Raw genomic sequence first — 13,263 nt, 5'->3', positions numbered from 1 at the left:
GGTTGGAGCTAGGTGTGGAAATAGAGACCACAAGTGGGTCCCCCGAAGCCCTGGCCTAGGGGAAGAGCCTGCACAGAGCCCTGAGCCCCACCCCTGACACCTTGGGCTCCACCCCCCACCTTGGCTCTGTGCGGTTGATGAGCTCTGACACCTGCTGCAAATAATCCGTCCCATACACCACCACAGGCTCAGAATCACCCAGCTCCAGCGGCGACAGCAAGAAGGACAGGAACTCCAGCCAGTCCATGGAGGGCGCCAGGGCCTGTAAGCAAAAAAATCGCAAGCGTCCCTGCCCCCTTGGCTTTCAGCAGACCACTCCCCCACTGATACACTCAAGCTGGGAGCCCTTTCCATTGTCATAGCAACAGCTACTAGCTGCTCGGAGGCCCCTTCCTATCATAAACCCGTTTTCAGGCCTAGGTGCTCTTCAATCAGGTAACCCAATCACATATCGTACAAGGAAAACCACCACGTGTGATATTTAGTTGGACTGCAGATATTCAAATATCTTTCAGACAGTTAACAAACTCCCCAGATACCACCCAGGGTCCCTACATACCTGGCCTCTCCTCCAGAACTCCCCCTTACCCAACTTTTCCATAATCCAACGACTAAGAGGCTGATGCCTGGCACAGTAAGGGCCCTCCAGGAGATGCTTCCATTTCTCTTCTGATTGTTTTGTGGACATCTTGTACAAGTTGTCATGGATTTTTAACATAATCCCTCTATGCATCCCCAGGCAATACAAAAGGGACCAAGGGATGGCCCAGTGGGGGTGCCCTAAAATGGACACCACTTTTCCTTCCAGGATAGCAACAGTTCAGCTGGGAAGCTCAGAGGAAATAAGGAAATGAGGAGAGGCTTGGCTGCTTCAGACAGATGGCATGAAGGGAAGCTGCGTGGCCTGTGCTGGGGCTGGCCCCCCCCCCCCCCCAGCTGTCTCTATTCCCTGCCTGCCCCACCTGCAGCTCTGCGATGCTCATCTTGTGGTAGATCTTCTCCTCATCCCGCCGCTGGTCCTGGGGCACCGTGATGTTGGCCAGTTGTATCTCCAGCTCCAGCACCTGCTGCATCTGCTCCCGCGTGGAGGCTGGATGTCCTCCTAGCAGCATCCCCAGCTCCTCCATGTAGTCCAGGTAGGCGGTAAGCACCTGTCAAGGCCCCAAGTCATCCTCAGAGCCCAGCAACAAGTCCTGCCCAAGGCTAAGACGACTATTCTGGCTGCTACCCCTGCTCACCATCTCTTCTGCAGACCCTCCTCACTGTCTCGTCTGCAGACCCTCCTCGTAGAAGCTTTCCTGGATGACCCTCATCATTTCTGTCATACTGCTTATCACCATCTGCTAGGATCTTTTTTTATTAATTTGTGCAACTGTTCATCATCTGTTTCCCCAAGGAGAAGGTAAGTTCCAGGAGAGCACTGTTCCAAGTTACAGCGGCTTATTCACCACTGTATCCCAAGGGTCTGGAATAGGGCCTAGCACAGGAGCCCTGTAAATATTTGTCCAGTGGATGGATCCGCTTCCCATACTGCTCTGCCTTCTCATTTCCTAAAGCCCTTCTACTTTTCCCAGCCCATCAGTGACCATGTGCCCTCACTTAACAGCTGAGTGGACCCCAGTGGGGAATTTGGTCCACAGTGGCTTCAATTTCCTTCTACCTCCCATCCTGCCAGGCCTCAAACTTGCTGCCTTCCCCTCTGGTCTCCAAGGGGGAGAAAAGCACAGAAAAGAAATATTTAGTGACTACATGTACATACATGTATCAAATTCTCTGCTTGCGTTCTACATGTAATATATCTGCCCCGACCCCGCGCCCACCACAGCAACTCCATATAGTTCCATCTTACAGATGAAGCTTGGCAAGATTACATGATTTGACTCATACTACAAACTAGCAGATGGCAGAGTTGTGGCCTAGGCCTGATGACTCCAGGGCCACAATCCCAGCACTGCCTGGGCTCAGAACAAACCCATGTCGCCTCAGAGCCTGCTGGCACTTTAGCTGCATGGGGGCAGGGGCTGTTTGTTCTGTTCTGCACTGTAGTCTCAGGCTCTAGCACAGCATCTGGCACATAGTAGGTGCTCAATAAATATTTGTTGACTGATGGATGAAAACCCATGCACAGACCCTCAGCCCTGCTCGGCACTGACTTCCTGTGGCCCTCCTCCCAGGGACCACTGTCACTCTTGCCCTGAAGCCCCACCCGGGGCTCCTTTCATTGCCAAAGGCCATCTCCTCTTCCACTTTACTGAGAAGTTTTAGATCCCTTAATATCCATTCTCTGCAAAATATTCAAATATCAAGATATTCAAAATAACTCCTTTTTCCCACCTCCCCTCTTTCTTGCTGCTGCTGTCAGAAGAAGAGGTTTGCATACCAATTCCAGTCATCCCAGCTCCTAAAGTGGATGGTTGGTTCAACCAGTGATCTTGCCCCACCCCCCAGGTCACTTACCCCTCTCTCCCTACTTCCTTACTTTCAGCTTAAGACTTGCCTTTTTTTTTAATGTGTTTTTTTGTTGTTGTTGTCGTTGTTTTTGGCCGTGACACTCGGCTTGCGGGATCTTAGTTTCCTGACCAGGGATCGAACCCAGGCCCCTGGCATTGGAAGTGCAGAGTCCTAACCACTGGACCGCCAGAGAATTCCCAAGACTTCCTTTGGCACTACAGCTTCCCCTAGATGCTGGCACAGGAGACTTCCTACCCAAGACAAGGTGACACACTGAGAGGTAAATCGAGGCTTCTCCTGCCCTTTCCTGGGGGTCAGAGCATGTGGTTCTCTCCTGAATTCTCAAAATTCCTCCCCTGACTCAGGTGATATCAAAACCACACATCTGTTCATAACACTCTCCACTTTTGAGTTTCCTATTCCATTTCTTTTGGGATAAATGCTCAACTTGACCCATAGTGTTTATGTGTACCATGACTCCACCTACCTGTCCAGAAGGACTTGGCCCACTCTCCCCTCCCACTCCCCTCTCTGATCTGTCAACAAGTCACACCCCTTCCCACCTCAGAGCCTTTGCATCAGCTGTTCCCTTTGCCTAGAACCCTCTCCCTTCCCACAGCCAACCCTCACCCTAGGACCAGGCTGGCTGCCTGTTACTGCACTCTCGGAATGCCATGCTCCTCCTCTTACAACAGTCCCAGCAACTGTACAAAGGATAACTGCACTTGGCCATTTCATGCTTTCTCTCCCACTGAGTGGCAGTGTCTTGTTCACCACATGGTAGCAGAGGGTCTGGCTGAGGGATGCTTGGTAAGTGTTTGGGAGCGAATGGGAGAAGGACAAACACCCCTCTTGGTTATCCTTCCCCACAGAAGTCTCTCTTTCTCCCGCTGCCCTTGAAATACAAGGATCTCCTCCTTCTTTTTTTAAAAAAAGTATTTATTTATTCATTTGGTTGCACCGGGTCTTACTTGCAGCACACGGGCTCCTTAGTTGTGGCATGCAAACTCTTAGTTGCGGCATGCATGTGGGATCCAGTTCCCGGACCAGGGATCAAACCTGGGCCCCCTGCGTTGGGAGCACAGAGTCTTATCCACTACGCCACCAGGGAAGTCCCAAGGATCTCCTTGTTTTCCTTCTCTAGTCTTGCCCTTTCTCTCACTTCTCCTAAGCCTTTGTCTAGGCTTTTAAGGAGATGCCCCTCAAGCCTTTGGCTCCCTCCAGGCCCGTGCTCTCTCCAGGACCCCACCCAGCTTTCACAGCTGTCTGCTGACCTCTGTACAGAGATGGTACCCAGTTCCCTCACACTCACACGTCTGAAACGAGCAGCTCCCACTCCCTAAGGGTCTGCCACGTGCAGAAGCGTAAACTTGCATCTTCCTCCTGCCTCCAAGCACTACATGAGGTAGATGCTGTGATCCCCATTTTTCAGATGAAGAAACAGCCTCAGAGAGCTTAATCAACTTGCACCAAGCTGTCAAGCTGGGATTAAAATCAAGGTCTGACTTCAAAGTCTGCCTTTTTCCTGTGATATCACCACCTCCCCAATGTGCTTGAAGCTGGTTCTCCCTGTAGGCATCCCGAATTCTCTAAGGACCCCTCCACTCCACCATCACTCAGGTGCACAGCCTCAACTATCTTTACCTGTTCCTCCTTCTACTCCTCTCTTCTAACATCCAGGCATCAACAATTCATGATTTGGCCTTGATTATGTCTCTTGCATCCTCCCCTTCCTGACTTTCCTTCTGCCACTTCTGCCATTTGGGTCCTCACAGACTCAGAGCCTGGAGTACTGCAGACACTCTTAACTGATCTCCAGGCTCCCTCTCTTGCATCTACTTTTCACACCCAGCCATACTGCCTTCCCAAACTAGTTCCTACCCACTTTTCCACCCTCTCATCTGCTTTGAGCTCTACACTTTGCCAAACTGGACCACTTCCTGTGATCCAAACACGCCTTAGCTTTTCCTTCTTCAACACTTTTGTTTAAAATCTGAGCATGCCCTCACCCAGTCCTAGATATTCTACAGGGCCTAACTCAAATGCAACCTTCTTAGGAAAACTTCTCTGGCTGCCAGGTCTCTCCTGAGTCCCAGAGGCCCTCTTTTGAGCCGTGTTCTCGGCTGTCTAGGTCTGTGAACCCATCTACACTGAAAGCTTCCTATGACAGTGGCTCTGAAATGTACGTCTCACAGCAGGTGCCTGTAAAATGTTTTCCTGGAAGAGTAAGAGAAAGGAAGGAAGGAAAGAAGGGAAGAGGAAGGGAGAAAGGAAAAGGAAGGGAAGAAAGGAGGGAGGGAAGAATGCAGGGAGGGGAGAACGAAGAGAGAAAGAAGGAATGGTAGTCGGCTCACTAGGTGACAGGATAGGCTCACCTTCGCCACTCTGACCCTGGGTAAAGGGAAAAGTAAACAGGGATCAGCCCAGCTCAACAGGGGGGTCAGGGTGGATATTCTGAGGATGCTCCTTACTTTCTCATTGGCAGTCCTGTTTAGGTAGTAATCTCGAGAGGGCAGAAAGAGCCCAGACTGGTCCACCTGCAATAGCAAGGTGAGGAGTGAGTCCTCCCCCCATGAAATCTGGACTCTTGTGCGGGGGGAGCCACCCCAGCCAGCCCAGCACAGGGGAGGGGAGTCTGGTCTCAGCAAATAGTCCGTAAGTCCCTCCCCACCCTTCCCCAGCCCAGTACCTGGATAACATTGCTGTTGGAACTCTTAGAGTCGGCACTGATGTAGACAGTGAAGAAGGGGGTGGCCCTGTAGGTCCCTGCTACTGCCTTCAGCACCTCCATGAAGTTGTCCTGGTCCCAGGGCCCCGTAATGTTCCAACCACCAATCTGAGTAGAGACCATGGTGGCGCCTCTGGAACAGGGGCCTCTAAAGCTTTCTGGGGCCACATCCTCTCCCAAGGCCTGTGCTGCTCCCCTACCTGCAGCCCATCCCCGGGGCCTACCTTGTCAATGAGGTCTCGCAGCGGCTGGGCTCCCAGCTCTTCAATGCGCTCCACCTGTAGGCAGGAGAGGTAGAAGCGCTGTGTCTTCCGCTCAGCTTCACTGCTGGAGTTGAAGGTGGTGTTTTCTGTTGAATAGAACACAGGTCCGGGTGGCAACCATGCTGACTGCTAAGAGGGGTCCTGGACCCTTGCTTGATCCCTCTCCTTGCCTTCTCAAGGGGGTAGTCCTCCTAATGTAGACCCAGGAAGACTGTCTGCCACAGCAAAGAGTAGCTTCCTCTCCCCTGTCCAGGGAGACTCTCAAAGATCTCTAAGCACTACAGACTCCCTGGTGCCTACCACACCTCAACAGTGTTCCAGAGTGCAGAGAGGAGTCCCTTCATTAACCTCAGAGGTCTGCCCCCTCAAACTCATCTCCACCCCTCAGGAGCCCCCTGCTCTCTGTATCCCCTACGCCAGGAGTGGTGGCAGTCATCCACTTATTCATTCATGGACATTTCTTGAGTACCTACTAAGTGCCGAGCCCTGTGCTGGGAACAAGGCATGTACTTGGCTCAGTGCCTCCCGGACAGGCCCATTTACCGAGCAGGTGCTTCAGTATGGCCTGGTTCTGGTCCCAGAGGCTGTTGAAGGTGTTCCAGCGAGAACGCCCATCAGGCAGAGGGTTTCTCCGAATCCAGCCTCCACAGGAGAACTGGTAAAAGTCTTCACAGGGGCTCACCCCACGGTCCAGGGACTCCAAGATTTTTCCAGCCACTCGAATGCAGGCCTCCGTGAGGCAAGTGCTGTGGGATGGGTCTGTGGCAGGGGACACGGGGGGGGGGGGGTGGGGGGGGGGGACTGTCTGTCAGTCTGGGAGAGGCAAATGCTTTGGGAGGGGTCGTGACAGCAGAAAGGCTGGGAGGAGGGAGAACAGCTGGGGGAAGGCTGGCCCCACCCAGGGAGAACCTTAGCAGCCCCTTCTGCCTCCAGAGCCCCCAGGCTAAGAGGGCTGATGACAGGAGTGGGCCCACCTACCTCTGTGGTACTGGACCCACAGGGCCACCAAGCAACCCAGAAGCACTGCAGCCAGCAGTAGAGAGACACCAGCCAAGACCAGCTCCAGCTGGGTGTGCGAGCCCAAGAGGTGTCTTGTCCTCTTCCGGAATCCCACCTGGGGAACAGAGGAGGACCTGGAGCTAGCAAGCTGCAGGTGGGCGACCCAATCACAGAAGTCCTCCCAGAGGGTGAAGGCTCAGGCAGTTTCCAGAGCCATGAAGCAAAGACGCTAACGGGGCTAACTTGGGGCACAGGGGCAATGAAGCAAGCTGAGATGATCCCTCAGCCTGTTTTGTGCAACGTCATGACTTCGAATCGCCTCACCATAGTCCTAGCGCAGAGGCCAGAGATGGATCGGAGGTGGGGGCAGGTGACCCTCCAGGGCAACCCAGAGCTCCCGGGTGTGCCGGCCGTCATGCCAGGGCGGGGGCCTGGTGAGACAGGAATGACCCCCTTGCCCACCTCCACGGCGTCCGGGGAGGCCCCGCCCTCTACGGGGGTCTCGGGTGCGTCTTCATCCCGCAGCGTGGCGCGTTTGTACTCCACCATCTGCCAGACAGTCGGGCGCCAACCCAGGTCAGGCAGACAGAGCTGCGCGCCCACTGCCCTGCCCCGGCGCCCCTTGCCCGGCGGGGCCCCTCCTGCATGAAGTGCGGGCTCCTTCCCTCCCGCCCACCGAGCTCTCCGGCCTGGGTCCCTCCGACCCCCGCCCGTCAAGTTCGCAGCCCCTTCTCCGCGAGCCGGAGCCCCTTCCCGACGCCGCCTGCCCCTCTGCCTCCCCCCAACCCCGGTCCTTTCCCCCGGGGCTCCCACTCACGTTGCCGCCGCCGCTCATCTCCTGCAGCGCGACGCTCATGGTGGAGTCGGGGCCGGCGGCACCTTAGGGCTCCCGCCGGCTGGCCCTCGCCGGGGCCATGGCCTCGGCCCCCGGCCCGGCCGCGCCACCGCCCTTCATCTCAGCAGTCGCCGTAGCCACTTGCTCCGCTGCCGCCGCCGCCCCCGCCTGCCTGCGCCCCCCTCCCCCCGCGGCGCCGCGCCAGGGGTGGGGGAGACGTGGGGCAGGGGGAGGAGCGCGCCTGCCGCGCCCCGCCGTCCGCCCGGCGCCCAGTCCTCTTTCCGGGTGCCCGCGGCCCGCCCCGCAGAGCTGCACCCAGCCTGCTGCCCTAGCCGGAGCGAGCCGCCCTGCAGAAACGCCGGAGACTCCCTCTCCGCTTCGTGGTCAGCACCCATCCCAGCAACACCCTCTTGCAAGACTCCCGGAATTTACATTCCTTTGACCCAGGCCCAAACCCTGCTGATATTTTTTGGCCCAACTCCCCAGATTGCAGGCCCTCCCCATTCCCTTTAACACCTTTGAGAAATTGTGCTCTCATGGAGAACGTCTTCCCCCAGCTGTCCGCACTGCCCCTCTTCAGCCAGCACATACAGAGCAGCACGGAGGAGGTGACCCACATTCAGGATGTCAGCACGATATCTATACAGGGAGCGCATAGACCCAAAGTACACAGGCAGGCACTCAGCCCGACACACGGTCCACACACACACACACACACTCACCACTCACAGAATGCACACACTGCATATTCACACAAAATGTATACACGCACCAGGCACCCAGAGCCAACATATGTTCTATACTGAGGTTCTGGACACACACACACAACACACATACAACACACACAAAGTGTTCAGGCATCATGTACACACAGCCCACACTCTGAGTCCACCCTTACATGTTGTTTCAAGACTGCACTTTTACTCTCCAAGATAATTGTTGTCATCAGATCATCTCACAAAGGAAGGGTTACAGATGGTGACAAATCGGCAGGGAAAAAAACAGCTATGCACAGATATTTAAAGGAAAGACGAGCTAACACTTCTAACTTGAGGAAAGCAAATCACTTTATTTGGGAGGTTTACAAGAAAAAAAAAAAAAAACCCACACACCAAGCAATATTTAACTGAAAGGCAATAGTGTGGCATCTATGCATCTGCCATCTGCCTTCCATATTGTCATTCCTTAATCAAGCCTGGTGGTGTTACAGTCTGCTTCACTGAAGAGTGCCTAGTTTTTTGTTTTGTTTGTTTTTTTACCACAAAATTTTTTAAAGTGCCTCATCCTCGTCCCACCTCTCTTTTGCAAAAGAGTGTATGGATTTGACCTGAGAAGGCTTGGAATGGTAGCAAATCCACCACCCATTTCTTGACTCTCACCTCAGTTCTCAAACCTCTTGCTGTGAGCATTTCTAACATGGAATGCTCTTGTGGCTGAGAGAGGGTAGGTGATGAATGGATCAGGCTGAGAAATGTTGGATTGCTGTCTTTTGGCATTTTCCACCCCCAAATTGCATGTTCTCAAACAAGAGACAGTACAGTGTCATAGTTAGGATGAACGATTCTGGATTCGGACTCAATTTCCTCTCTTGTAAAATGGAAATAAGAATAGTACCTATTTCAAAGGATGGTTGTGAGAATTAAATGGAACAATACTTGTAAAATGCTTAGGACAATGTGTGGCGTGTAATGAGTACTCTAGCTGCTATTATTATTGTTGTTGTTGTTATTAAAATCCTATAGGTAGAAATGAGAATTGTACGGCTGGAGGAAGCCTGTTCTATTTCCCAGATGGTAGAGTAGGCACATGGGTTCTAGGTTAGTCAGGGGTTCCCTGAGCAAGGAACTTTCACATCCAGCCACACTGTGGTCTGCAGCAGCACGACCTTGGGATATCCACATAGGACAAGTCTCTGGAGTTGTTCATGTTCAGTCTGATGGCAATATGGCATCACATCACTCACCTCTTTCCCCTCTCCCCCAAGCCTGGATGAAGCGAAACATGGCAGCAGGGTCAGTCCTGCCACATGGAAAATTCCACCATGACATGGCCATGTGAGTATAAGCAAAGCCACTTTGTAAGGACTTTCTGGCAACAGGTTCATTAGAATAGTCCCATGGCTGCTGCAATGACGTGCTGTAAGTAGCCAGCTTATACAGCACTGTACCATGGCCAGCCACTGCACTAGGTGCTTTACCTCGATGTACTCATTTATCCTCGTGGCACTTATGAAGCCATTTTACAGATGAGGAAACTGAGGCATAGAGAGGCTGAGTCACACAGCTAGTAAGCAGTAGAGCTGGAATTCAAACCCAGGCAGTCTAACAGCCCTCTGAAGAGCAGGTTGGCAATATGAATCAAAAGGAGGATATACTTCCTCCCAGCATTAGTTGATAGTCTTCTCCACATCTCTGGAAGAGTAAGGGGAAGCACATAGTTTTCAAGCCAGACAAACCTGGACTCAAATCTGACTCAACTCTTTATCAGGTGTATAATCTATATTAATTTATTTGAAAGCTCTGACCTTTCACTTTTCTTCATCTGTAAGGTGGGAACAATCATCCCTATCTCAGTGTATTGTTGTAAGAATTCAATGCAACCACATAAGGAAGAGGCCAGTACCTGCTTTTACAGTGTTCCCAGTTTCACTAGGTTTGGCCTAAATGGACATTTCCTTTCCATGCCTCTTTGATTACCCAAATCATTTATTAGGTTCACAGCTATTCCTGAATGCATGTTAAGTACCCTATGTATAAAAAGGCTTGGAAGTTGCTCTATTCTTTTTTTTTCTTTTGGCTGTGCTGGGTCTTTATGGTAGCAGCACGTGGGCTTAGTTGCCCCGAGGCATGTAGGATCTTAATTCCCCCGACCAGGGATCAAACCCATGTCCCCTGCATTGGAAGGCAGATTCTTAACCATTGGACCACCAGGGAAGTCCCTGCTGCATTCTATATTTCTATTTTTTTTTCCTCTGTGTTTATAACCTTTGACTCTGTTTTATTCTCTCACTATTATTTTCTCTCTCTTTTCTGCTCTTCTTTTCATATAAGAGTAAGTTTTGGGGGTCTATTTTTCTCTAAATTGACTGTGAATTGAGAGGGAATGGAAAATGTTTATGTGTTAACTTACAAGAACAGTATAGTTATGAAGATAACAACACACATTAATGTCCAGTGTTGACAAAGTTGGGGAATGTGGGCACTGTCATATACTGCTGATGGCTTATAAAACGGATACAGTCTTTTTGGCAATATGAATCAAAATGTATGTGTACATATTTTCTGACCCAGAAAGTTGAATTCTAGGAAATTGTTCTAGGAAATAATCATTATCTACAGCATGTTTGTATCAATTAGCTTTGGCTGCATAACAAACTCCCCAAACTTCATGGATTAAAATAGCAAACATTTATTACTTTTCATGTTCAGTAGATTGATTGGGTGGTTCTTCAGGTCTGGGTTAGCTCACCAGGAGCTGAATGGTGTAGCTGAATTACCTCATTTACATGCTTGGGCCTCAGCTGGGATGGCTGGGCCCAGTCTCTATGTGGTCTCTCCTTCCCCAGGAGGCTAGCCCAGGCTTCTTCATATGGTGGTCTCAGGATTCCCAGCAACAAAAAACAAGGCAAGCCCTAGTACATAAACACTTTTCAAGCCTCTGCTTGTATCACATTTGCTAATGTCCCTATTGAGCAAAGCAAGTCAGGTGGTCAAGCCCAGATTCAATGAGGGAGAAAAAGATTCTACTTTTTTTTTTAATATTTATTTATTTGGCTTGCAGGGTCTTAGTTGCGGCACGTGGGATCTTCACTGTGGCATGAGGGATCTAGTTCCCTGACCAGGGATTGAACCCAGGCCCCCTACATTGGGAGTGCAGAGTCTTAACCACTGGACCACCAGGGAAGTCCCAGATTCTACTTCTTTTTTTCTTTTTTTTAAAATTTTATTTTAACATCTTTATTGGAGTATAATTGCTTTACAGTGGTATGTTAGTTTCAGCTTCACAACAAAATGAATCAGTTATATATATACATATGTTCCCATATCTCTTCCCGCTTGCGTCTCCCTCCCTCCCACCCTCCCTATCCCACCCCTCCAGGCGGTCACAAAGCACCGAGCTGATCTCCCTGTGCTATGTGGCTGCTTCCCACTAGCTATCTACCTTACGTTTTGTAGTGTATATGTGTCCATGCCTCTCTCTCACTTTGTCACAGCTTACCCTTCATGCTCCCCATATCCTCAAGTCCATTCTCTAGTAAGTCTGTGTTTTTATTCCTGTCTTACCCCTAGGTTCTTCATGACATTTTTTTTTCTTAAATTCCATATATATGTGTTAGCATACGGTATTTGTCTCTCTCTTTCTGACTTACTTCACTCTGTATGACAGACTCTAGGTCTATCCACCTCGTTACAAATGGCTCAATTTCGTTTCTTTTTATGGCTGAGTAATATTCCATTGTATATATGTGCCACATCTTCTTTATCCATTCATCCGATGATGGACACTTAGGTTGTTTCCATCTCCGGGCTATTGTAAATAGAGCTGCAATGAACATTTTGGTACATGACTCTTTTTGAATTATGGTTTTCTCAGGGTATATGCCCAGTAGTGGGATTGCTGGGTCATATGGTAGTTCTATTTGTAGTTTTTTAAGGAACCTCCATACTGTTCTCCATAGTGGCTGTATCAATTTACATTCCCACCAACAGTGTAAGAGGGTTCCCTTTTCTCCACACCCTCTCCAGCATTTATTGTTTCTAGATTTTTTGATGATGGCCATTCTGACTGGTGTGAGATGATATCTCATTGTAGTTTTGATTTGCATTTCTCTAATGATTAGTGATGTTGAGCATTCTTTCATGTGTTTGTTGGCAGTCTGTATATCTTCTTTGGAGAAATGTCTATTTAGGTCTTCTGCCCATTTTTGGATTGGGTTGTTTGTTTTTTTGTTATTAAGCTGCATGAGCTGCTTATAAATTTTGGAGATTAATCCTTTGTCAGCTGCTTCATTTGCAAATATTTTCTCCCATTCTGAGGGTTGTCTTTTGGTCTTGTTTATGGTTTCCTTTGCTGCGCAAAAGCTTTGAAGTTTCATTAGGTCCCATTTGTTTATTTTTGTTTTTATTTCCATTTCTCTAGGAGGTGGGTCAAAAAGGACCTTGCTGTGATTTATGTCATAGAGTGTCCTGCCTATGTTTTCCTCTAAGAGTTTGATAGTTTCTGGCCTTACATTTAGGTCTTTAATCCATTTTGAGCTTATTTTTGTGTATGGTGTTAGGGAGTGATCTAATCTCATACTTTTACATGTAGCTGTCCAGTTTTCCCAGCACCACTTATTGAAGAGGCTGTCCTTTCTCCACTGTACATTCCTGCCTCCTTTATCAAAGATAAGGTGACAATATGTGCATGGGTTTATCTGGGCTTTCTATCCTGTTCCATTGATCTATATTTCTGTTTTGTGCCAGTACCATACTGTCTTGATTACTGTAGCTTTGTAGTATAGTCTGAAGTCAGGAAGCCTGATTCCTCCAGCTCCGTTTTTTGTTCTCAAGATTGCTTTGGCTATTCGGGGTCTTTTGTGTTTCCATACAAATTGTGAAATTTTTTGTGCTAGTTCTGTGAAAAATGCCAGTGGTAGTTTGATAGGGATTGCATTGAATCTGTAGATTGCTTTGGGTAGTAGAGTCATTTTCACAATGTTGATTCTTCCAATCCAAGAACATGGTATATCTCTCCATCTATTTGTATCATCTTTAATTTCTTTCATCAGTGTCTTATAATTTTCTGCATATAGGTCTTTTGTCTCCTTAGGTAGGTTTATTCCTAGATATTTTATTCTTTTTGTTGCAATGGTAAATGGGACTGTTTTCTTGATTTCACTTTCAGATTTTTCATCCTTAGTGTATAGGAATGCCAGAGATTTCTGTGCATTAATTTTGTATCCTGCTACTTTACCAAATTCATTGATTAGCTCTAGTAGTTTTCTG

The 13,263-nt window shown here is 49.5% G+C and overlaps 1 protein-coding gene across 4 annotated transcripts in view; it reads right to left on the bottom strand.

The window, feature by feature from the left end:
* ECE2 (endothelin converting enzyme 2) overlaps positions 1-13,263 on the bottom strand; it is a 33,490-nt gene that overhangs the window by 6,352 nt on the left and 13,875 nt on the right. The window contains exons 1-9 of one of the 4 annotated variants that reach the window (XM_019946171.3): positions 7,259-7,509; positions 6,766-6,990; positions 6,421-6,556; positions 5,986-6,201; positions 5,404-5,528; positions 5,141-5,287; positions 4,923-4,988; positions 963-1,151; positions 120-262 (exon numbers count right to left, since the gene is read on the bottom strand). In XM_019946171.3, the coding sequence (XP_019801730.1) occupies positions 120-262; positions 963-1,151; positions 4,923-4,988; positions 5,141-5,287; positions 5,404-5,528; positions 5,986-6,201; positions 6,421-6,556; positions 6,766-6,990; positions 7,259-7,297 (1,286 nt within the window). In that variant the 5' untranslated portion in view covers positions 7,298-7,509. Of the gene's footprint in view, positions 1-119; positions 263-962; positions 1,152-4,922; positions 4,989-5,140; positions 5,288-5,403; positions 5,529-5,985; positions 6,202-6,420; positions 6,557-6,765; positions 6,991-7,258; positions 7,510-13,263 lie in introns of those variants that run through there. The other 3 variants (XM_073803948.1, XM_073803950.1, XM_073803949.1) reach the window with 3 other exon arrangements.

The sequence above is a fragment of the Tursiops truncatus genome, chromosome 4 (assembly GCF_011762595.2).
Source record: "Tursiops truncatus isolate mTurTru1 chromosome 4, mTurTru1.mat.Y, whole genome shotgun sequence".
Taxonomy (NCBI): Eukaryota; Metazoa; Chordata; class Mammalia; order Artiodactyla; family Delphinidae; genus Tursiops; species Tursiops truncatus.
This window is presented reverse-complemented; position numbering and strand designations above follow the sequence as displayed.